The 26606-nt window shown below is 40.9% G+C and overlaps 1 protein-coding gene across 8 annotated transcripts in view; it reads left to right on the top strand.

The window, feature by feature from the left end:
- Window positions 1-1976, top strand: part of KIF21A (kinesin family member 21A) — a 118348-nt gene extending 116372 nt beyond the window's left edge. For all 8 annotated transcript variants that reach the window (XM_089524490.1, XM_089524488.1, XM_089524487.1 and 5 more), the window contains one exon: window positions 647-1976. In XM_089524490.1, the coding sequence (XP_089380616.1) occupies window positions 647-740 (94 nt within the window). In that variant the 3' untranslated portion in view covers window positions 741-1976. The remainder of the gene's footprint in view (window positions 1-646) is intronic.
- Window positions 1977-26606: the final 24630 nt, after the last annotated feature.

The raw sequence follows: 26606 nt of genomic DNA, 5'->3' as shown, positions 1-26606 counted from the left end.
ATGTTTAGAAATAATTGACAAAGTAATTTAGGAATTATGCAGATAAGAATATGATCTTTCAAAGAGCTTGGATCCAAGTCATAAAAGGCTTGGATCTAGCACTTTGAAATGTGGCTGGAAACAGAATGGTAACAACAGAGCTTCCTTAGATTTGAATGGAAAGGAAATAGTCAGAAAGCAAGATAGACACATGGGTAGTTTTTGTGCGCTATTGATTCAACAAGATAAGGGATGTAGACAATTCTATCCTAGCTTTCTTTGGATTGTGTTCAGAGTCTGTAAAATACAGGCTGATCTCTTGCTGTTATATTTTATGGAAAATATAGACTCATATAGGCTACAGTCTACTATATTATTATTTTTAATGTAATAATTAATGAAATTTCCAATGGATAGAATACATGGTTGATGCTGTGGAACATATTTGAGAATTTTATTGTGCTTGCAATGTATGTCCCCACACTTCCCATTGATGCTAGTGAGTGTTTGTTTCTAAAGCCTACAGGCTTGTTTGAGATTTCTAGCAAAGGAGAACTCTTAATATTTAATATATGGGCAGATAAACTGGTGTGTGTGTGGACATTTCCTTGGACGCTTCTCTCTCCATCTCTATTAATGGATGTCATTGTTTTAAAATGTTTTGCAGTGATCGAACTGTGAGGATCTGGAAAGCTCCCAGCAACCTAGATGGACAGATCTCAGATCCCAGTGATACAAGTGAAGATGTTGCCAGTAACTAAACAGGAGCTGCAGTGCTGAACATCTCGAGCTGTGGTGACAAACTAAGCTCTCGCTGCAAATTACTTTGCATTTAGTAGGCAAATGCTAGCAGCTGGAAAAATCTTGGAAGATGCAGCTCAGCTCTGCTATTAAGTGTGTTGTATTCTGCTAACACTGCTGCCCTTAAGAACCTCCCCTGTGTACTGTATTTAAAACACTAGTCTGTTGGTTACATGTATATTCTTGTCTCACATATAATGGCTGGATTTGTGTGCATATATAAGCCTCGTAAGTTAAACAAACTGGAACTCTGTTGGCTTGAATTGACAGTCTGTCTCCCTTGAATATGAAAGTGCCCTGTGTAATCCACTCTCTGACCCTTCTGTTCAGCCAAACCTCACATCACAATTGTATTGAATGTGCTGGTGTAGCTATAGTCTCACTCCTCAAGCCTCTAACAGAAGAGAAACAGCAGGAGTGGAGGTCCTAAAAAGTTTACTTATGTTTTGCTGCTGTAAGAAACATTAAGACTGGACAAAGTACTGTCCTGACTGTCATGCTAACAACCTTATGCCACATGACCTGTGTTAATTGTTAGCAAGCATATATACTCTTGTTGACCAAAGTTGTTCAGCTATGTCTACTCTGTGCTCAGGACTAGAACTAAAATGCTGTTGAACTGTAAACATTTTATTAGTGCTTTGCCTACCACAGTATTCTTACAGAAATATCTTAATCTATTTTTCTGATGGACCCGTTTCTATCATCCTCACACGTTTTGTTTTTTTAAAGGAAACAATGTGTACTTTCTTTTAAACTGATCTGATAGGCTGCTAAATATGTTTTAAATATATTTGTGAAACCTTGCAGTTACCTAAAAGAACTGTACCAACTGTGTCAACAAAGGCTGTGTAAATACCTGGGTTGTAAAGAGAGACTATTCTAATAATGTGCCTGTGTGAATTAAAAAAAAAAATTCTGTAGAGTGGATATGGAGTGAGAGAGATGTATAATTTATCCAGCTTTTTCAGGACAATAATTTGTAAATTGAGCAAGTTTTAAAAGTTTATAATAGTCAGGAACCAGTGTTTTATTGCTTTGTTGGATTTGCTGGCAGAGAAAAGGAGCGTGTAAATGTAAAGCTTGTGGTAGTTGATACATAAATTAAAAAAGGAAATCACACACAATTCAGCCTGATCATTGCTGCTTTTGTATAAGTCACCACAAAAATGACCTTCCCAGGAGGAAACTCTGTAGCCCACAAAATAAAGTTATTATAATTTGTCATGCTAAGATCTTGCCTTTCCTCCAATGATAAGGTTTGCACACACTGTTCTCCTCTCCAAACAAGGATGTGTGTTTATTCTTTCTTGATGCAATCCAGTGGTGTCTGAACTAAAAACAGTACACACTATTGGTTGGTTAATTTCTCTTGACAGCCTCTGTTAATACAAAGAATCCCACTATTTAACTTTTAAAACTTTTAAAACTATTTAAAAAATGGGTTCTAATGGTATATTCAGAGGCATAGTGCTCATCTAGAATTGGATTATGTGGGGCAGGAAAATATATATTTTGCTTCTCTTTTTCTAAACCATTTTATTGTGAAATAAAGTTGAAAATATACACAACAGAAAGGAAGAACACACACATTGCAGCAGGATTGCTAATTAAAGGGACAACTGTGAGGTAATGGTTTGAGTGTAGGACTAGGGGTCCACGAGACAAGGGTTCAAATCTCAGCTCAGCTATGAAAACCAGTGGGGCAAGTCACTCTCTCTCAGCTTCAGAAGAAGACAATGGCTGCATCCTCACAGCAGAAATAATCCAGGTTGACACCACCAATAGCTATGGCTGAATACAATGGTGGTCTGGGAATTGTATTTTATGAAACATTTAGCCTTCTCTGCAAGAGAACTTTTGTGCTACAAGAAACTACAGTTCCCAGAATTCCATAGCATGGAGTAACGGCAGTTAAAGTGGTGTCAAACTGCATTATCTACAGTGTGGATGCAGCCCTTGGCAAATCCCCTTTGAATAAATCTTGCTATGAAAACCATGCAATAGGGTTGTCTTAAGGTCACCATAAGTTAGAAATGACTTTGAAGGCACACCACCACCACAACAGCAAACCTTGATTTTCCATTTTTTATAAGGGACATTTTGCTATGTCATTATATTTAATAGGACTTGAGAATTCACTGATTTTGTTATCCATGTGGGGGATCTTGGAACCAAACCCTAGCGTATAACAAGGGACCACTGTATACAACAGTAAGACATCAGCTAAACTATTCTAGCATAACTAATACAAACCTGTCAAAAATATTTCAGCTGTTCATGGAAACTATAAAATGAAGGACCATTTTGAGGGAAGGGACCAAGCTTGATGAGCGGTGCACAGTTATAACATGCCTGGTCTTTCTTTGATACCCACCAGCATCTGGGCCCACAGCAGAGAAGCAAGGACTGAGAGTCTTATTTCAATGAAATGCCTCTCTAGAAACTGATGTGCTAGAATTTATCCACCAGCATCCTCTGCCCAGTCAAGTGTGCCTCCTAAAATTGAAGTTTAGCTGACCATCAAACTGGTAAGAGTACAAACTGATAAAGTAAAGGGGCTACTCAAATGACAATTACCATTTCTCAAAGTGGAAAAGAGACCAGAAAAAACTGCCTTGCAAATTAGATGTGCAGTACAGGAGAATTGTGAACCCATATCGTGATCTTTATATTTTTGCTGGATAGCAAGCTTGCTGCAGTGGGAGGCGGCACTCAACGCTGTATACCACAGCATCCACCCTGTGAGGAGCTGCTTAATCATTTCCCCTGTGCCATTCCCACCCCACAAGGGAAGCCAACTTCCCCCAAAGATCCTGAATTGTGCCATGAAACAGAAGAGGAGCCCAGTGTATCTGTTTCAGAACAGTTGTAACACGTGCAATTCATATTTAATAACATACAAATAGGAACCAGGCAGGTTGGCCCAGTGAGAGTGAACCATGGTCAGCCCCCACAACTCTAAACCCCTTTTAGCTTTCATGTGGGAGCATGTGGTGAAAGGCTAACAACACTATTCAGAAGACATGTATTGGGAAAGGCTATTTTCTAACACAATTCGGAAATCAACTAGGGACTTCCACAGTGGTGTAATACAAAGTAATTGGCAACACGATCTTTACCCAGCTTGGGGGAGAAGAACAGAGTAGCAGGTAGTGAAGGTCTTAAATGAGGGTGGGAGACAACCGTCAGGATGCCATCTTCTGCTACCTGAGAAGTGATAGACAACAGCAGCATCTTTTACCAAGAGAATACATGAAGTTAAGCCCTACGATTCTTGGCAGAAAAAGTTATGGTTCGTTCTTGATCATTGACCGTGTAGATGTTTAGTAGTAAAACAGTCTTGGCTGCCTTTGAAATATACAGTAGGGAGCAAAAAACACAGGAATGTCAAATTAGGAGTAGCCACTTTCAAATCGTGAACCTCAGGTCTGTGTCCTTAGATGTATCTGCATCCCTTTGGTCTGTTACAGACTGCCAAAATAAAGCTGCTTCGGGTCTCTTTGGAGGTATGCTATTTAAATGATGCATGGGTCCTAAGAGTCCGGAGGTCGCGCCAAAGCAACATGCCATTCCTAAGCACTGGAGGGCAGCTTTGGTGCAGCTTCCGGATTCTTAGGATGCATGCGTCATTTAAACAGCATACCTCCAAAGAGACCCAAAGCAGCTTTATTTTGGCAGTCTGTAACAGTTATACAAGATCCATGCCACTTTAAAAGCCCTAGCTGCACCTGAGGAATGCTGAGATTAGTAGATTCTGAAGTGCTTAGAAGATGCCAAAGGACCTTAGAAAAGAGGAAATGAGGATTAATCTGTTTGCAGGCATTTAAGGTGCCCAGGGAGTTGTTGGGGGAGACCAAAGCTATCTAGCAGAGAAACTGTTAACGTTTGTTTGTTCATTCAGTGGATTCACCCTCAAACCCATGTTTAGAAACAAAGTCCTGACACTAGATTTGAAGGTAGGTTTATTTAGCAGTTTCAATGATAAGCAATTTGTATTAAGTCCACACATAATCCATACATCTTTTGCCTCTTACTTGTATGTCCAAGAGAATTAGTCCTTTGCATTTTAGTCCATTAATTCCATGGCTTCTTCATATGAAACATAGTCCTTGAAAATCCAAAGATTCAGCATAATTTCCTCAAAGCCTTCACAACACATGCCCTCCTGGTAGCCCTCCTTTGGTTTTGGTCACACCCTTTCTTTAGCTACTACAGAGTAATTCAGCATTTCTTGTTACTTGATGGCCATCACCTGTCTTGCTTAGCACAGCTTTCCTTCATTTAACCCTTTATTTTGTTGTAAAATATATGCAACTACTGACAGAGTTCATGGTACTGCTTCAAACTATAGTCCCCAGGATAGAGCTACAACTATTAAGTTGGTAAAAGTATTAAGGTGGTAAAAACATATATTTGTAGTATGAAGACACGTTTCTTAGGCTTCAGGCTGCTATTATATAACCAGCTCTCTTTCTTTTAATGGAGACATCAGAAAAGTTTTCCTAAAAATATTCACAACTTGTAACCACTTCATCAGCAGTGAAGGCCTTGCCTTTGCTCATGAGACTTGAGGATATTTGTAAACTGTCAGTTTGCAGATAAACTCAAGGTAGCTCCAGTTTATAAAGGATATGATGGACCAGAGTTGTGGCTATACTGTACAACCATGGAGAAGAGGAAGCCGTGTCTCCTTTTTGCTCTTGCAGGTCAGATATTTCAATGTTTTTTAATAGTTTAATTCCACTACATAGGATGTCAGAATATTGGTCCATTTAAAGCAATGACCCAGCCAGCCTACCCCCAACCAGTTGTCCTCCAGATATTTTGGGCTTTGTCTGCCCCAGCCATCATGGCCAGTGCTGATCTGAATTCTAGCCCAGTACTCTGAGAGATCACCAGAGTGAGAACAGCAGTGATCTCTGGCAGCCATCAAGGTTTTCAGACTGGGATTCAGAACATGAAAATGACTAATAGAAAAGAAGTAGTTGTCTGCAAGTAATTCTTTTCTTCCAAAAAGAAAGGTACTGCTGCATCACATTACAATTGTTAATGGTGTAGGATAACCACATTCCTTTTGTGGACTGAACTCACAACCTTGCGGCTTGCAGTACAGGCATTCAACCACTGCACCATCAGGGCTCCCTAGCTGATCTAGAGCAGGGGTAGGCAACCTGCGGCCCGTGGGCCAGATGCGGCCCGGCGAGGCCTTGGGACCGGCCCCAGACCGGTCCTGCTGCCAATTGCCGCCGGGGCCTTTGGGGGGCAATTGTCTATAGAAGCCTCAGAAACATGCATTTATATTAACATTTTTTAAAAAATCAGCAATTTTTTTCGCATGTCCTCCATTTTTTTAAAAAAAGTGTCTTCCATTTGAAGATTTTGTCCTACATTTGTCCTGGTTTATTTATATATTTATTTTTTTTAAAAAAATTATTTAATTATTTATTTTTTGGCTTCGGCCCCCCAGTTGTCTGAGGGACAGCAACCCGGCCCCCGGCTCAAAAAGATTGCCTACCCCTGATCTATAGAGATCAAGCTTTTGCCATTCAAAGCCTGTGCTCTGCTACAGAGTTCTGGTGATCAATAGCATCATTTGTAGAATGTTTCTGACTCTCCTGAGGCTCACTGACAGCTATCTTCTTGTACAGCCACAAAGGTTGGTGTTCAAGCTTCAGAAGGCACTTCCTTTTGGTCTGGGCTGCATCTATACTGAAGAAATAATGCAGTTTGACAGCGCTTTAACAACCATGGCTCCATGCTATGGAATCTTAGAATTTGTAGTTTGTTGTAGCATCAGAGCTCTCTGACAGAGATGGCTAAATATCTCACAGAACTACAAATCCCAGAATTCCATAGCATGGCTTCCATAGTGTCCACCCCTTGAATGGTGTGTTGATTGCATATGCTGGGATTTCATGTTTAGGGGAAATCTCATGGCATAAGAAACCTGGTGGGAAGGGTTGGGGGTAGATAGCTTACTACTCTGTAGATGTCTCAGATGACACCCACAGTCCCTAATAATTGCCCATGACTGGGTACTCTACCAACCTACTCTAAAGCTCTAAGCATCTGAAGCTTCAGATTACCCACTCCTGTGTAGTGAAGGGATGCACACTGCTTAATTTCAAAGTTGCACTTTCTTCTCTATAAGAGACAACTGCAATAGCAACTTCGGGGTAAAACCAACTGCACCGAAGGGGTGGCCTGTTGCTGTCCCTGAGAGAGCTGGGTTGGGGATGTGGCAACCACATGCTGCGCAGCCCAATCCAGCTTTTTGCTGGGGCAAAATGCTGTTCCTTTTTGAGCTGTCAAAAAGCCAGCTTTTCCTGTACCACTGTGGCTTTACAGCATTCCTGCACTGTAAAAATGCAACACTGCCAGAGCACACTGATGCCAGCTTCCGTATGGGCAGCCAGGCAGCGTGAAGCTGGCTTCCAGGCATCTTGGGGGCATGTGCCATGCGTACACCATGCCCCCAAACTGTCTGGAAGCTGACTTTTCATGACTGTCTGTACAAGCCCTAAGTAAAGTTTGGACTTAAACCCGAAGTGGATTCATCACCTCACTGATGTAGAGGCTAACAGCTGCCCCATCCAAATTAACCCTGTTAGAAAAAGGTTCCTGGTCTTTGTGCTAAATTAAAGAGACCTTAGCACAACATCTCTTTTCTCCTTGGACTGCGGGCTTCTCTCTTCCTTCCACTTCTCCTTTTAAAAAGAAACAAACAGCTTGGCCAGATGTTGGTTTCAGAATGACCAGGATCTCTCTGCCACATAAAGATTATTACCAGCCATCAAAATGCCCCAGATCCTCTCTGATCTTGGAAGCTAAGCAATATCAGCCCTGGTTAACAGTTGGATGGGAGACTGTTGATGAATAGCAGGTGCTGTAGGCTGTATTTCAGATGGAAGGAGCTGGCAAAACTGCCTCTGAATAATCCATGCCTAAGAAACCCCTCTGAAATACATGGAATTGCCATACGTCATCATGTGTCCTGAAGGCATAGACACACATATAGTAAAGAAAGAAACCACCCATATTAAAGCCAAACCAGCACCTGCTTTTTCCAAATAAGAGACTTTTTTAAAGCCACCAGTGGGCAGCAGAAGCTTTTGTTAATTTCAACCAAGGATTTCTTTTTCTTATTTTATCCCCCCCCCCCCCCTCCTCTGCACAATTCTGGGTGCTTCTGTGTTACTTCAAATCTAGAATTAAAATGCTGAATGGATTTTTTTCCCCTCTAGGAACTGAGATTGTGTGGGATTGTTTTCCCCCCACTTTTGTGCGTAGAGGAAAAACAATATGGAAAATGATCTCGCTTGGAGCAAATTGTTTTGGTTTGCAAAGAAGAGTACAATGAACAGCATTCTTAACAGCAGGCTGAAATTAACCATTATGCTAAATATGCCACAGAATGGTTCTCAAATCAAACTGGGTTCCTGCTAAAGTGCAATTACCCGAAAAACAGCAAGGCATTGTGCAGAATGTGCTTACCAAGAATTTTCAAAGCCTTTTTAATTTCAAGGCATATGCTGCTTCTTATGTTTAAAAATTTAAAATGCCACAAACAGCGTTGAGACCGGGGCCTCCATGTTACCAACCAAAATATTTTTTGAAAATGTTTCTGCAGACAGCTGTACCTCCCTGATCATCCCATCTTGAAAGAATCCCAAAACCCCAAAAAAGATAGGTGTAAAGAATGAAAGTTATCTTAATCTTTAAATCAGTGATGGGAACTGTGGACCCCTGCAGATGCTTTTGGACTGGAGCTCCCAGTACCCCTCACCATTACCTGTGCTGGCTAGGGCTGATGGGAGTTCCAGCCAACAAAATCTGGAAGGCCATATGGTTCTCATCCTTACTATAAACAGGTGCTCAAACAACAAAGCTTCACTGTACTGTTCAGGATTCACTTGTGAGAAAATGTGCCTGGGCTTGTGCTATGTACTCCTGAAACCTTAACATTTTCCAGCAGGACTAGGAAGTACTTTTAAATGTTAAAAGGGCAGTAGTCTATTAAAAGTTAATAGGAAAATAAATCAACCGCTTCTGAAAATAAGTGGCATACATTTTGTGCACCTTGACTCTAGTTGCTTGGTGTCCTCAATGCAATATACAATGACAGTGCACCTTCCTTGGTATATTGCATTAGGGAAGTTTGAGAACTACAATTCCCAGAATCTCTCAGCCAGCATGAGCACTAATGGGTAGTTCAAATGAGTACAGTGGGCTGTTGGTATTTTGGGGGGTTTGGTTCCAGGACCTCCTATGGATATCAACATCTGTGGATGTTCAAGTCCCATTAAATACAATGGATAGTAAAATGGTGTCCCTTATATAAAATGGCAAAATCAGAATTTCAGAATTTATGTATTTTTTTAATATTTTCAAGCCATGGATAATGAATCCGTGGATACGGAGGGCCAACTGTAACTTTGTCAATCACTGATATTGTATGTTGGTTCCATTCTCACAACATGGTCCACATACTGCATGGATCTAAGAGCCTACATGCATCCAAATCCTCTTATTTTCTGTGAAGAAAGGCCTAAAGCTTTGAGGATTGCGTGCTAAGTGTCTTTGGCCTTGCAGCCTTAGGTGGTTGTTGTTGTGTCTTCAAGTCATTTCTGACTTATGGTGACCTTAAGGTGAACCTACCACTGTGTTTTCTTGGCATGATTTGTTCAAAATGATTTGCCGTTGCCTTCACCTGAGAAATGTGACTTGTCCAAGGTCATCCAGTGGATTTCCATGGCTAAGCAGGGATTTGAACTCTGCTCTGCACAGTCATAGTCTAACATTCAAACCAGTCCACCATGTGGCTTAGGTACCTTAGGTACAGATGTTATATTTCTTTTCCACTTGTCTTGTTGTTTCGCATAAGAGCTTTCAATGACATCTCAACAAAGCATTTGGCGATGGTGACTTGTGGTGGAAGCATGCATTGACCCATCTGCCTATACCAACACAATAGTTTGGTCACAAAATTGTGTTTTTCTGTTATCGTGGATTTCATTATAGCAAGGGTAAGAAACCACTGGTCCTACAACCCTGACCATTAGCTACACTAGCTTGGATTTCTGATAGTTGAAGTCCAAAACACATGAACATATACAAAAACTGGGTGTTGTGAAAACCAGATATGCTCTGGGTCACAAGCATCTTTTGAACACAATTACTTTCTGCCCCACTTTACCAAAGCCCAGGGGTCACGCCATGAGCTCATGATGAGGTCTAGGAACAACTCATCTGGTCTGGAACAGATAGCAAGGAAGAGATGGTAGAACTTGGGAGTAAGGCCTTACAGATAACATTATCTAGAACACCTTGCTTTTGGGAGTGGCAAGGGCATAATGATTGCCTTTTATCAAATGATGGAATAAGTGGTAATACTGTTACTTTAGCAGTGGAATGAGTAACTTTGACTTATGACTTCTAGAATCTTGTCTTCATATACTTGGGATATTTATGCCCATTTTTCTCCTTTTAAAGGTGTGTGTGTGTGTGTGTGTGTGTGTGTGTGTGTACAATAAGTTACAAGTCATGTGTTATTTATAAAGTAACAAGCAATAAGTTACTGTTTAAAAAGGCACGAGGAGAAACAATCTTCCAAGTTCTGATCTTGAACTGGGAATTGCACTTGGGAATCAAGGATGGTAGGTTAAATTCTTCAGTACCTTGGAGAGCTGTCTTGTTCTAAGGATCAAGTGGCTGAGTCCTTAAGTAGTCTCTGAAGCTGACTGTTCCTCCTAGGCCCTTTTGGGGGCATCCTTGCTTTGCTTTCTCTGGCTCTGAAGGTCCCTGGTTGCTGGTTTTGGGCTCAGCGTCATGCCCAAAATATTGCATCTAAGTGGTTTGTGCTACTGTTCCTTCTGGCTCCTTTACCTCTTTATCAGTTGACTTCTTTACCTCCAAGTTAGTGTTCAAGACACAATTAGTATCACTCCTATATGCATCCTAGATTAAACTCTAGTTCTTGCTAGGTCCAAGGCCATACCTGCCACAAACCTATAGAAGATATATACAGTAGAAGTATATGCTGTAATTTCCAAGCCTTGAGTTCATAGTTGCTATAATCAGAAACAACTCTTAGCTATAAATTACTGCATAAATTAATATGTGAATCAACATGTTGATTTGTATTCAAACTAGTTTCCTTTCTACATTGATTCATTGCAGTGATCTGGAATATTAGACGAAGAGACTTCACATGTTTTGTTACCTACTACCGAACATGAAATTCTAATCAGTTCATGTTAACATTGGATGGGGCAATTTCAACATGATAAGTTACTCCTTGTTGATTGTTAATGTTATCACTAGAAAGCATGTTTTAACAGAGAAAATGCCATGTAATATTTAGGTTGCCTTCCACTTCATAAGTTTGTGGGGAGTTTGTAAAATTGTTTTCCTAAATCATGTCATTTTCCTGGTGATTGTTATGTTCCTTCAAGTTGACACTACCTTATGGTGACTCTATCATTGTCATTGCTTTCTTCTTAGGCTGAGAAAGACCCCATTCACACTAGTGTTTTTGAGTAGATACAGGGAGATTTGATGATGCAATACTGAATCAAAGTGCCTGCTATGATTACCCCAATCGAATCTCATCGTGGCAGTTTAACCCTGATGGATTTCATATTACCATTTGTATTGATTTAAAATGGAGCCGCCATTTTGCTCATCCTTGGGTGGGTTTTTTTACACTGTCAATCAAATGATGCACATCTGCGTCACACTGTTTGGCCAATGTTACCAGTAGAAACCCCCATGAGCCTCGAATGATGGCAGTGGCAAGCCCCTCAGAATAACCCTTAGCACGAAACCCTAGGATAGGTTAGCCTTGGAGAGAATCACACTCTCTCAGCCATATAATATAATCTCTCAGCAATATAATATGTGTGCAAGAGCTTTAGTTTGCACCAACTTGGGAGCAGAATCCCTTCCCTGGCTTTGGTGAGCTCTGGCTGGGAAGGAGACATCGGTGCAAATAAGGCGACTGATGGTCAGAAAAGAAATAAAGCAGAGCTGTGCTTTAAAGAGATCACTTTCCAAAGCACAGGAAGTTTGAATCCACTGCACCTCTGCTTTTTTCACTCCTGCAACCGAGTGCTGAGAGGGAAAAACAATGGCGCTTGACTGGCAAGGGGAGAGCAAAGGGGTGGTCATGATCTGACCCCTGCACATTAAACTCTCCCTCCTGGATGCCCTAAATGGGATCAGGAGCAAGTTCCCATTGGCAGCACCCTGATAAAACCTGGTGTTTTGGAAAAGAAACAAGAAAAATCTTGATCTTAGAAAATCTGGGTTAAGGGGAATTTGAGCCAGCCCCCCTGGAATTCAAGGCAGGAAAAAACAGCACAAGTGTGAATGACCCCCTTTTAAATCGGTTTGCACACTGGTTTATAATGTAGTGTGAATGGCCCCAAAGTATGACTCACCCAGCAAGTTTCCATGGCACAATGGGGATTCTAACTCCACTGGCTGCTCCAAACATTTCATTCAGCCTGTGTCTCTCCATAGTAACTAAAATACATTATTATTTTTTAGAAACGAGTACAATTCCAATTCATTACGCTTCCTTTGAAGTGCAACTCTCACACACATTGCTGTTGGTAACTGTTATTTTAATGCATTTCTTCCAGTCTCTGGTCTATTGATGGAATTAACCTTTATGCAGAAATGGCAAGTTTGCTTCCCTTGATAAAAGTGTGTACTTTGCATGATACACTGTTGAATTAAAGAGGATAATTACATTAAATTCTCATTAATGGAGCAGTGATTGTTATTTCCAGAATAGCAGCCAAAATAGGCACGAGATGTGCAATGGAATTTCATTTAGCTTTCTTATGTTTCATAATAATAACTGATTATTATTATTATTATTATTATTATTCTAGAAAGGCACTAATCTTATATACCCCTCCGTTAGTACTATATATATTTGTGTATACATCAACCACATATATAAGTCAAGGGCAGGCTTGGGGCCATAATTATGGATTTTTATATGATCCATGAATTAATTGAGGATTATTCCATGAAGAAGGGAAAGTGCCAGCATCGCCTTGGGGAGGGAGGGGGGCTAGACATCTCTGGGTGTTTCTGCTGCCATTTTCTTACCTAAGTATTCAACAAGGCCTGTTGCCAATGAACTCAGAGAAGGAGATGGTTCCTTTTGAGGGGGGATAAAAATTAAGATACAGTGTTAACTCTTACAAAAAAAAAAGGGAACCATCCCTTCTCTGAATAGAGAGATGAAAGGAGAAAGCTTAATCTATCCTGTGAGAACCTAGAAGAAACACTGACCCCTCTCTCCATTCTTGGTGCTCCTTTGTCGGGAAGCATCCAAGAGCTGCCGCCGCCATTTTCCCACCCAGGCATTTGAAAAGTTGAAAACACCCGGAGAGACAAGGAAAGATGAACTCCAGGACCTGATCCCCTTACCCACAACCATTCCCTTCTCCTTTTGTGTCGTGTCTTCTTAGATTGTAAGCCTGAGGGCAGGGAGACGTCTAATTAAAAGATTGCATGTACAGTGCTGTGTAAATTTAATAATAATGATAATAATAATAATAATAATAATAATAATAATGTAGAGGAAATGATTGCACATGATGTCACACAAAACCCATTGTTAAAATAATCACAAAAACATTAAAGCACATCTTTTTATTTTCAGGATTTCAGCGACAATGCATTTCCAATATCACTTTATTTGTGCAATTGTGTGTGATAATCATTCATGCAATTACTCGCCATTTTCGCTTTATTTGTGGGATGCTTTAAATGCACTTTAATCTTTCTTTAATGCTGAAATTAGCCCCAGTGTGATAAACTCCCTACACAGGTACATGTCAATAACAAGTTGCTGCCCACTGATGCATGATCTAAATGATAAGCATATAAACAGTTTTACATTAAATATTTTAATACATGGTCTACCGTTTAGCCTTGTTTTTCCCTCATGGTAATGGGTTTACAGCCTGTGTTGCCCCCTCTCTGTATCTCTATCCCATGGATCCTCTTGGAACTCTGGGTCCTGGTAAAATATACTTTCCCTGCCCCCATGTCTGAGCACTGAATGTTCAACAGAAGAGGATATTAAACGGCCATCATGTCAATGTCATACAGCAGAGTCATGCTGACACAAATAAAAAGCTAGCTAAATACATTATATTTATACAAGAATGAAATCCCCCTGAATAATTTAACTTTATATGGATGAAACACAACCCCTTTGAATACTAATCTCTTCCTGAAATTTATAATCAAGAAAATTACTCAGAAATAAGACAAAGATGAATTCAAATGAAACCCAAATATGTAGATGACTGTGCAGGTGTTCTGCTTATTTGTGTGCCTTCATCATAGTTGCCAGAGCACTGGCTACAAGCCTGAAACCAAAAGTATGCAGTCTGCAATATTGCACTGAACAGGGAAGATCCACTCTCATTTATGTTACAAACAGTGCCACATAGGGTTTGCACTGCTTGTGTAGTGTACTCCCTGACAAGAGTGGGACAAACTCTGGTTATGTGGAGCTTCCTGTACACATTGGAGTCACTAGATGGAATTCAATTCCTATGTAATGGTTGGATTCTCTGTGGCATGGGTTAGTGTTCCAAGCAGCCCACCAGAATCTGTAGATCCAGCTATTTTCTTCTTTCCCAACAAATTGTGCAGGACCTCCTTGGAGGGTAATGGATTCTCCTTTATTGTAGGTCTTAAAGCAGAAATGGATGAGATGGTCAGCTCTCAGGAGTATTTTAAATGCGTATTCCTGCATGGCAAGGAGTCGCATTAGATGGCCCTTGCAGGCCTTTACAGCTCTAGGATTCTATGATTTCTCATTTTGATTTTTGGACCATTGCGGGATAAGATTGAAGGGGACCATAGAATAAAAGCTGCCATGTTCGTGGGAAGCTTTGTGTTATTTTTTTGGACTATCTGGTGTGGACTATCTGGGGTGAAGAATCATTTCAAATTTTCTTTTTAAAAAGCCTCAGCATAGGTTTTGAAAGCCACAAGGGGACCAAGGGGAAGCTGCACCCCTTGGTCAGGGTTAAGACAGGCAAATTTCATTGAACTTCACAGTCTCCCTACACTCATTGCTATTCTTTATGCTTTATAGCCTTCATGGTATGAAGACAAACAGCACTGTGTATTTTTCAGGATGGGTCTTTCAAGGCATGCACCAGCTTCGCACTATGGGAATGACATTTCTGAAATTGAAATGCATGTGGAATATCAATATACAAGACAGAGTCAGGTTTAAGGTGATCAAAAGAGGGAACGAAAGCCAGCTAGCCAGCCTGCCCATTCACTAGTCATGATGTCCATGAATTAGCTCCAGTATCAAAGGCATATATATCTCTGTATACCAATTGCTGGGAAACATGAGAGGGAACATGGTTCTGTTCTTCAGGACAGTTTCCAAATTTCCCATCTAGTTGGTAACTATGGAATATAGGATGTTGTTCTAAATAATCCAAGTTTGGACTGCAAATCTCATCCACCTGTCAGGAGTTGCATATGCACCTTGCCTGCCATAAAAATGAGTAATTGGTGTGATGGGTTATGTAGTTGAAAAGGCTATTGCTAAAACATAGTGATCTCAGACACAGGTATAATATAGGAATGGGAGGGGGAAATATGTTTAATAATTGTAACAAATAAGCATTAACTCCATTGAGACTTTGAAATTCTGTACAGTTTATTTAGGCAATTTTAACATTTGCTGGTCAGTTCTAACAAGGAATGTCATTGGAATGGATCTATAGTTTATTAATAAATATATATATTTTAATTTTAACTACAGAAGCCTGGCTTTTTGAACTTGGTATCCTTCCAGATTTGACACCACCCTCGACTTCAAACTTAGTGGTGAGAGACTGTGTGGATTGTAGGCCTATAAAATATGGGGGACCAGAGTTGGCTGACCTTCAGAAAGTCCTTTGGTCTGCCCCAGCTCGGCTTATTTTTATGTTCTTATGGTAAACCTATTGTTCATTTTTCATCTGCTAATATTTGCAAATAGATCTTTGATCCAAACAATGTATGGCTTGAAGTTCCTCTCAAGATTGAATTCCCATCTGTCACTGCTCCTGAAACCAACTATGACACTGAATTTGTCATTGACAAATCTGCTCGATTTAAAATGATAAGAAAAGCCACAGGAATGGTGCTATGAGTACAAAATATATTAACTTTGGCTGTTGGTGGATTTTTTTTAATATACAAAAAGAACTGATAGAGCTGGGATGAACACCATTTCTCATGCATTACTGCTTGGTTCAGCATGAAAGGCTAAGAAAAATGATCCTTTCTGTTCTGAGCCAAAGTTCCTATTTGTCACAGGAAATGGTTCAAAGAAAATTATTCTCATTCCCCCCCCCCCCCCCCTGAAAGTAGAGTTCTAGGAATGAAAGCACAATGGATATATGCAGATGAATAAAGTTGGGCCACAAACATAGAACCTGTACATGCTCTTCCAGTAATCCCTTCTCAGATGGCTGGCTAGCTATCATAAACTTCACCCTCAGCATGTAAAAGTTCTTTCAAACCTTTACCTTTCCTGAGAGTGACACAAGATCTGTGTTCAGACCTTTGCATATAATGATCACCCCTCTTTGCCGTGTTTGTCACCAGCAGATCTTATCCTTTTGCATTCAATTTGAATATAATAATAATAATAATAATAATAATAATAATAATAATAATAGCTTTATTTCTAGCCCACCTTTCCAGAGATCAAGGCGGGTTACAATGGTGGATTTTGCAATCCAACAACATACAATTTACAATAAAAACATTGTCAGAAATTTACAATTACATTATATAAAACATTATATAAAACAACAACAATAACAATTCCAAGCTAGCAGCAATTGTAACAACGGTGAGGGGGAGAGGGATCACAACAGGGCTATTGGAGGTATGCCTGTTTGAAAAGATACGTTTTCAGCTCTTTTTAAAATTGGGCTAGGGAGGGGGTTGAGCGGAGCTCGTCGGGGATCGAGTTCCAGAGCTTAGGGGCCAAGGTGGAAAAGGCCCTTTGTGTAGTGATGGCTCGTCTAGCATCTGGAACTCTTAGGAGATGTTTATCACCAGATCTGAGAGTGCGGGGTGGATTATATGGAGAGAGGCGATCCTCTAAGTACCCTGGGCCCAAGCCATTTAGGGCTTTATATATTACTGATAGTGGCTGGCTTCCATGTTAGTGGACTGAGGAAGCCATTCTGGCTTTTAGTCCAAAATTTAATGAAACTACCCAAGCTGCTGAACATATTTTGGGATAGCATCTTTGATGTTTGGACCATAACCAAGTGAAGATTCACTGCATCATTTACTACTGCTGTATTGAATCTAGATAGTAACCAACTAAACAGCAATGACCAAGGTCAAGGCCCAGTGTTGTAATTCAGTGTCCAGCGACAGTGGAATTGGGACTTTCTTCCCCTTCTCTTCACAATGCAGCTGTCTGTGGCACCCTTTCCCAGTCTTCTGAAGCAGGTTTTTAGGGTGCATTGGAGTCGGGATGCTGAACGATGGCAGAAGTTAAATTCTGGAAGAAATCATGTGCTCCAGTGAAAGTATACCATTGAAACTTGGCCCAAATTTCTTTCAGTTTGAATGACCCAGTCATTTCAGAACATGTAACACCCAATGACACTCTCGTGCAGTGTAAGAAAACAAAATCCTTTCCAAAAAAACGATATGCTTATTTTAATTTAACTGCATTATATAACCAATGGTACGTTTGAGGTCAGGAATTTTCTCTTGGAATTAGAATCATCAAAGATTTTGAGTCGGCCCTTTTGGACAAAGAGCTTTAATTTTAATAAGATGTACATTGTTTTCAATTGCTAGATTGTTGCCAATGCTATTTCTGAAACTCTACGGCTGACAGGGCAATTTTTCCCCCTTTACAACATCTTATCAGCTACATAAACTGTTCTATAGTCTAGCTGCCTAACAAATACAATCTTATTCTTCATTTGGAATAATTTGAATTAATTGAAATTAAGCACAAGTGAAAATAATTATCTAGTGGCTCATTACTCTTTGTGAGGTTTAGGAATCAAAACCAAACAGATAAGAGCCAGGATGACTGCAAAGACCTCGAGGCCCCTGTTGGATTCATCTCTTCTAGCTCATGGGTCAATGAAGCCAACATGCCATGATTTTGTCTCATACTTTTTAATCCTATGCCACATTTTAGTCCCCCAAAGTCATTTTTTGGTGTAGAGTCCAAACAGAATGAGACCAAATGTGTAGGCAATTGTGTGGTGTAGTTAGGCTTTTAAACAGAGGCTAGATGGCCCTCTGTCAGAGGGAGGGGGGCTTTAATTGTGAATTCCTGCATGGATAGCCCTTGGTGTCTCTTCCAAATTTATCATTGTATGATTCTATGATTCACCTGCACAGTTGTATACAGTGCTCCAACTCTGAATGAGTTCCCATGTATGGATTTCTTCCCTCCCCTTTACTTTTGCTACTTCTCTTCTCACTATTAATGTCATCTCATTTTTTCTCAGATTTTCATTTCCTTAATAAAACACTGTGCAATTATCTGACTCAAATATCCCATTCCTGTCCACTTTAGCTTGCTCACCTGGCGCATTGCAGTTTACGTGTTTGGTTTCTTCTTTTAGTATGTCTAGCTTTCCCTGATTCATGCTTCTCACATTCCATGTCACTATAATATGTATTGTGCAGCTTTGGACTTTCCTCTCCCCTCTGACCATAGAGCTTATGGCACAGCCCCTTGGGATGCTCCCGGCGTGAAATGAAAGAAGGAAGGATGGGAACATAATGGGAGCTATCATCCATTTTATTGCATGCTGGAATGCTGCCGACACCACCGGAAGCTCCCATTCCATTCCCAATCCATCCCAGAGGAGGCGATTTTCAGGAACTTTTCAGAAGCGTTCCTGAAAATCGCCTCCTTGGTACGGACTGGGAATGGAATAGGAACTTTCGGCGGTGTTTCGACATGCAATAAAATGGGTGATTTTTCCCATCTCATCCCATCCTGTTTCCATCCTGCCCCCTTTCATTTTGCTCCAGGAGCGTCCCAAGGGGCTGTGCGACAAGCTCCATTGTCCACAGATTAATATTCTTTCCGCTTTAATCATTACACCATTAGCCACAGCAGTCCCTATGGCTGTCCTCTGATCTACTTCAGTAGCTCACTGAGTGCCTTCCAACCTGAGAGTCTCATCTTCTGCCAATCTCTTGTCTCATTTTGGTGTTTTCATGTAAAAGACATTTAAAAGGAGTTTACTGTGCCTCCTTTTGCTCAGTATTAAATGTTAGCTATGGTGCCACTGCTGTTGTGTGAGAGATCTTCCACCAGTTTGGCACATTTAGTCCTCAGCAAAAGCTTGTCTGACATGGAAGACCCCACTAGAAGCACTGCTGCCATCAGCATAGCTTCTTGCCTCACAGGAATATGCAATCCCGCCACGGTGGAAAGCTTACATAAGAGGAAAAATCCCAATCCCTGGTTTGATCCACAACATTGTCACACACGCAGAAGAAAGACATGGAAAGTGTGATAGGTAATTGTATGCTCTTTTAGGTAGCTGATAAATGGTCTGTGGCATGTGTGCGTGTGTGCAGATGTGTTGAATTTAGTTGAGAAGAGGACCTTGAGCTGTAGTGTGGAAGAAGCTAGAGGGCACCCTTGGCTAATATGTTTATCTATAGCAAAACAGCAAAGCTCTAGTCTTGGCAGTGTAGCATTGCCTGGGCAAGCGGAGATGCAGTCTCAGCTGCTTATATATGTTCTCCCCAAATCTACTTTTTTGCCTCTGAATAAAGAATTAATTTTTAATCTAATGCTTGACTAATAGGTTTTAGCTAGAGATGATGTTATGAATGAAACATTATTATGTGAAAAAGTGGATGAATATTGAATATGGACAGAAGCAGGGAGTGGGGTGGTGTTCTGCATACCATTGCCATACAGATACATATCCAGTCAGTTTGGATTTCAAGCTCTCAACTAAACTGAGCCCTACCATTAGGCAGAGTGGGACAAATGCATCAGGTGACCAATTTGGGATATCAGGAAAGGGCAGTCAAGGGTTAGATTTATTATTGCAATTTTTTTCTGTCAGAACTGAGCAGGGATTACCAGCCTCATGTGCCAAAATAACATATGACTTGCACCTACACATTTTGCCACTCTGCTTCAAGAAGCAAGATGTCTTGGACCTGCCCTGGCTGGATTCCACAGGGGTTGACTTTAAGCAAGCTGCTTGTTTCATTTTGGGAAACAAAAGTCAATGTTGCTTAGATTCAGCTTTTGCTTCTGTGCAGACTGGACTTTGTTATTCCCATTTAAAATGTGAACTAGCAGGGCAAAGGAGAAATGATGATGCAGGAAAAGCTTGATGCCTTTTCCAGCCAACCAGCATTCTGAGAATTGCTTCTCTGGCATACTGGGCAAGAGAGTAGTTAATCCTTCATTGATGTTCTAGGATTGGCATTTCTCACCCTTGATTCTTGCATGTGTTATGAGAGCTGGTAGGCTCCAGTGGAGTGGAAGGCTATTGAAAATCCCCTTGTAATTGTCAGAACTAAGCTTTGCACCTGCCTGCCTATGGCTACTTCTGACACATGCTTATTTGGGAAGAAGTCCTGTTTGGGTAACTGAGATTTTCATTCACTCCACTTCTTAATACTCGAGTTAAGGATTGTGCTGCATGCCTAGTGGTTTTCAATGGGATTTAGACATGCCTGACTTCCTCTGGAATACATGTGTTTCCAAGCAGCAAATTCACTGGCATATAGGAAGAGACAGAGGAATCCCATCTGATCTTGGAAACAAAGTAGGGTCAGCACTGGTTGGTTGGTAGTAGGATGGCAAGCCACCAACTAATATCAGCTTCTGGAGGTTATATTTCAGAGGAAGGAACTGGCAAAACCACTTCTGAGCATTCCTTGCTTAAGAAAACTGCATGAAATTCATGGGGTCAACATAAGTTGACAAGTGGCTTGAACACACACACACAGACACATTAAACTGAGCATCTCATGTGGCCCTTGTTCACTCTAGTGAGGCTCAGGGAGAAGTGATGTTCTGTCATCCATGTTCTACTGTGTAGTTTAGGGAAACACTCATTTGGATATCTTGAAAGGATAGATAGATGAATCAAAGGAAATTAAAGTTGAAAGTGAACAAATTCTTAGCCAGGTCAAACTTTATCTGTAAAAAGAATGTCTAGTAGGAAATAGAAAATCACTGAGAGCCATATGCTGATAGGATCTACTATTGTTTTGGTAGGATCTAAGATTACTAGTCAGACACTTCAAAGAAGGAGGTTCCAAAACAGGAACTGTCCTTAAAGTGGAATTCGGATACTGATGTTAAAGAGAAGGACTTATGCAGGCTTAACCACCCAGTCAATCAGGGGTGAAAAATATGCTGGTTCTCCAGATGTTGGACTACAACTCCCATTATCCCTCACTGTTGACTACATTGGCCAGAGCTGGTGAAAGATGCAGTCCATCTATGCCTGGAGGGTCACATATTCCTCTCTCCCTGTAGAAGAGAGCCTATAAGAGGGAATGCCAATAACAGATATTTGAGAAAACTGACATCTGAAAAAAGAGAGAGAGAGAGAGAGAGAGAGAAAGATGGGGAAGAGTGATCTACAGAGAGAGAATATGTGTCAACAGCTGCAGCTATGTAAGGCTATAATACTCCCATACAGAAAGGAACCAATTGTGTATCTTTGAATATAGAATATTGCTAAAAGCAATCAATAAGCAGCAAATGAGGCAGTCCGACAGTTTTCCCAGCTGCATTTGAATGTTTGAATAGATGATAAATTGTGTCTAGAGAGTAATATAAATCCGTTTCTACCTGAAGCTATATAATTTGTGGGCCCCTACAAAAGCACAGCAATTATTCATCCATCCCTGATTTCCCAAATCCTTTTTGCACACCGAGTGCCTTTTTATCTCTGTTGGGCAGCTTTTTATTTTTTGGAAGACCTTAAGAAAATACCTAATGCTCATTCCAGTCCCGTGAATCTCCGGGGAGAAGACAGGCAACTCTGTTGGAAAAAAAAGGAAGAAAGAAAGAAGGGGAAAAGGGGGAGGAGGAAAAAAGGCATCAGTAGAGGCATTCTGGACAGAAGTTTGGCATTTTTCCCTCAGTGGCTCTGCACTGTAAGGCTGCATCCAAATTCATGCCACTTCCTTGCCTTTTCTTATACTCTAATTCTTACTATATTCTTATTCTTACTATAGCTAGTAGAGCATATATTGAAGCAACTGAAACTTGTATATACTTGACTATAAATTGACCTCATGTATAAGTTGAGGGCAGGTTTTGGGGCCAGAATTATGGATTTTGATATGACCCGTGGATAAGTCAAGGGTAAGACTTAGCAGCATGTAACAAAGGATGTAAAGGATGAAGCAAAGGAAAATGATGCTAAAGATCTTTAAAAATGTTGACAGTCCTAACTGTTTGTGCTCACCCTAAAGGCTGGATGGATGAGATAGTAGAGGGTGTTAATGCTTCTTTTAGGTGCTCCGAGAAGATAGTAAGCTCCCACCTTTCACCAGGGCATGGTTCCTTTTTTGATGAGAGTCAAAATACAGTAGCTACATTGACCCATGGATAAGTTGACCCAGGTTTTTTGGATCAATTTTTTTGACTAAAATGTCTAGACTTATACATGAGTATATGCAGTAATCTCAGACATTGGCACTGCACTTAATGTCTCTGAATTTAATCCAATGTAGCAAGACCAGATGTCCATGCAAGCCATGTCTCCCTCCCCCCTGCACTCTTCCAACATTAAAAACAACAACTGATCTGGAGAGGCTCACAACCTTCCAGACCAGGAGTCAGTGTTGTGACTTCTATGTGGGGGAGGTTAGCAGTAACTATCATGTCTGAGCATCAAATGATTCCTGAAGATCAATAGGTCAGGGCCTTGTCAAACCCACCAGCTATGCAGAACAACAAATTGGGTGGACATTGAAGTATGGGCCCCTGTGAATATGGTGGTTCTATATTAAGAGAAGGCGTCAGGGAGATATTCAATACATGGATAAGTTATTCCAAATGGGATTTGGAGGGTTTGGTCAAAATTAGAGACTGGGGGCAATGCTTTGCTGCTATTGATCTTCACAGTGTTTGGGGACAGTGCTTCCTGGCTCTGATTGGTCTCCCATTGGTCCGTTTGCCAAAGACAGTCAGCACCAGCTGTGTTATGTAGCTCTCATGTTGGGTTGATGCCAACAACTTCAAGGAGGCAGGCACAGGCAGGAACCATTCCACAAGGAGCCTCCCAATGTTCACAGCTATGCACTTAAATGGCACAAAGAACATGAAACTGATACTTTGGGGGCACAACCCCTTTAGTATACAACTCTGCAGTCTCAAGAGTTATAATGCAACATTTACCACACTGAGGCAATGAGTTGGTGTGCAGAAGACTAGTGGCAGGGACTGGGAAGAAGAAGTCAGGTAGGATGACATGCAGCTCAATTAATACTTTGTCTTCTCTGCCAAGATTAGTTTTTCAGTGTGAATGGCCAAGTAATTAGCAACCTTAACCTTTGGGATTGTAAACTGTGGCCCTTGATTTAATGTCAAAAGTGATCTAGAGTTTGAATCATGGTTGCTAGTTGAGGCTGGGAGTTCTGAAAGTAATTTCCCCAAGCTCTTAGACCAAGAGAAACCATAGAGGCTCTTGTGTCCTCTGCTAGAACAGGCCCCTGGTGCTGCCAAAGTGCAGTAGTGAAAGAGTCATGGATGCTTTCCTTCTGGGGAACTCTTCTAATCATGGAGATGATCTGAGACTTGGGTCTGCTTGTTGTACACTCAGAGGTTGAGGTCTCCAGTGGTTTATACTATGGCAGAAGGGGTGAAGATAAGCTCTTAAATTCATGGCTGTGACAATGATTCCCACTGTGTTTAATCAGTTCCCAGAGGATGATATTGTAGCAGGAACCAGAACTAAATTATCCACAAACATTCATCCTGATATCTGCAGAGACCTTTGTTGGCTGCTTTGAATTAATTGCATGTCACTTCCTATTTCAGCATGGAGATGCTGTGTGTGCGTGTAAGAGAGAGAGAGAGAGAGAGAGAGAGAGAGAGAGATTGCCTGCACCTCTGGCATAGTTACTCTAGTGGTCCTTAGCCTAAGGAGATTATTGCACTACCCTTTCCCATTCTTTCCCCCCGAGCTAGGTGCAGGATGTAAACTTTTAAACACAGATTTTATCACACATCTCTGTGCCCAGGCAGGAGGCATTGCATAACTGATCATGGATGGCATCCTATACCTGATCCGGACTTCTCCCTCACTTTTGAAAGAACAGGATTTTTCCCTTCTTTGAAAGGTGTGAGATCAGGTGTGGGATGCCTCCTGGCTGGACATGGAGGTGTGTGATAAAATCTGTTTTTAAAAGTTTACAACCTATGCCTAGATCTGGAGGAAATGATGGGAAAGGACAGTGTGGTATAATTCCAAAAGCCCTGTGCCAATGCTAAATTGAAGCCTGGTAGGAATCATCTATCCTAACAGCCACTAGACCAGAAGGAAGCTTGGCCCTTCTACACTGCTGTCGCCAGGCCTACCCATCATGTAAACCCCCTCTCCCACAAGATTATCCCTTAGATAAGGCCCTCACAAGAAAATGACTGCCCACCCTGGCTCTTAACAGTATGGGTTTTGTCTGCTATCCAGCTGCTATGTGCATGTGTAGTTAATGCCACTTCCGTTAATGCTAAAGATCAACTTTTTCCTAGGGCATAATGGAGTATTCTGTCATCTTACATGTCAAGAAACCGGCAACACATTGTAAAATTGTCTCTTGTTGGCAGTTTAGTATCTCCCTTAAAGCCTCTGTAGCACACAATTACCTGGTAGCTACAAGGCTCTGAATCAGATGGAACATTACTCCAGTCTTTTGTGATGATTCTTGAGCATCCAGTGCTATTGCCTCCCTGCAAACAACTAAGTATATGTGCCATTTGTATTCCAAGTCAGAAAATCTTTTCCTAGCAGAGCAATTTCTCAGCTGTATTGACTAGCATGTGTTGCAGCTGACAAGGCGAGAAACAAATAACCAGATTTAATCAAAATCTTTGCTAATTTACCATCCACTGCTACAGAGTTCATTTGTTATATATAGATTTTGGTAGCAAACACAGGCCCTGTTTGCAATGAGAAGGCAGCTAGCTGCACAGAGCAAAGCGATTAGAGTGATTAGGGGGGGAAATTGCATTGTTTTAAACTGCAGCTCCTCTGAAAAGCAAGACAACATGGCAAAACATCATTTGTATGGCTCCCACACAGCCATTCTTCTTGCATTGCCTTCTTGCAAAGAATGAGGCAATTTGTTTTCATTTGCTTTTGGTATTTAGTGGTGTGACAGAAGAATCTGTTGCTTGGTGGGTTCTTTTTTTATTTTTATTTTTACTTGGTTTCCTTCTTGACAAATGCATACAAGGAGTATGCCTTGTTGCTCTTCAATATGCAACTGAGCTGTGTTCAGGCCTGAATGCAGAACTGATTTATTAGATTTGTATGGCCACCCATCAACAAATTCTTTCTGGGCAGCTTAGAGATCAAAAGCAGAACTGCTGCTCCACGCCCTCTTGCTGATCTGCATGATCTTGATATGACACCACTGAATTACACTATAAATGCTAATCACATCCATAGGAACTATATCCTTGACAGCTGATAGCCTCCCCCTATTAATCTAGCTCTTATTCTGTTGGCAAAGAATTCATTTGGTGTTGAATAAATGATTAAAATATATATTTTAAACACAATACATAAAACAACACCCCTCTGAAATGCAAAATAAAAGCTTTTCTGATCAAAAGACAACAAAATGATTATTGTGCCTTCAAGTCATTTCTGATATAGAGTGATCCTAAAGTGAACCTATCATGGGATTTTCTGGGCAACTTTCCTCAGAGGGGGTTTGCTATTGCCATCCTCTGAGGCTGAGAGAGTGTGACTTGCCCAAGGTCACCCAGTGAGTTTACATAGCCGAGCCAAGATTTGAACCCTGCTCTCCAGAATCATAGTCCAATGCTCTAACCACTACACAACACTGGCTCAATTATTATGTGCTATTAAATTATTCTGATAAATTATTATTGTAAAATGAATTGTGCATAATACAGTTTATTAGTCTTGGCAGCGGAGAACCTGGCTCCTTGGTGACATTGGAGTGGCAAGAAGGGAGAGCTGCTGTTAGCTGGTAAACAGTGATTTTCTTTTCACCCCATAGTTAATAGCTATTTGGCTGGGCAGGGAAAAAGGTGAGCAGGGCTGTCTAAAGCATTATGGGCCACACAAAATGACTGAGGATTGTGGGTAGCCCTTTGGTGCTGTTTGTTGTTGCGGTTGTGTGCCTTCAAGTCATTGTTGACTATGGTGACCCTAAGTTGAACCTAGCATGGGGTTTTCTTGACAGGTTTCTTCAGGGAGGGTTTTCCATTACCATCTTCTGAGGCTGAGACTTGCCCAATGTCACCCAGTGCATTTTACATCACCCTAATATTGTGTTCATAAGCACAAGGTGGAAGAGTTAGTATGTAGAGAGATCTTGTAGTACCTTTGAGACTAACTGAAAGAAAGAAGTTGACAGCATGAGCTTTTGTAGACTTCAGTCTACTTGCTCAGATGTATTTGGTAGTGTGGAAACCAGGGACATATATATATATATTGGTATGTGAGAGTCAATTCAAATTCAAAATCTTTTGTGTATGGAAATGAAGTAGCAAGTCCAGTTTTAGCTATGGTTGTTAGTGAACAAAGACATTG

This window comes from Sceloporus occidentalis, unplaced genomic scaffold (assembly GCF_023333645.1).
Source record: "Sceloporus occidentalis isolate IW3139 unplaced genomic scaffold, rSceOcc1.0.p SCAF_5, whole genome shotgun sequence".
NCBI classification, from domain to species: Eukaryota; Metazoa; Chordata; class Lepidosauria; order Squamata; family Phrynosomatidae; genus Sceloporus; species Sceloporus occidentalis.
The sequence above is the reverse complement of the archived record's forward strand: the minus strand, read 5'-3'. Positions and strand labels throughout refer to the sequence as shown.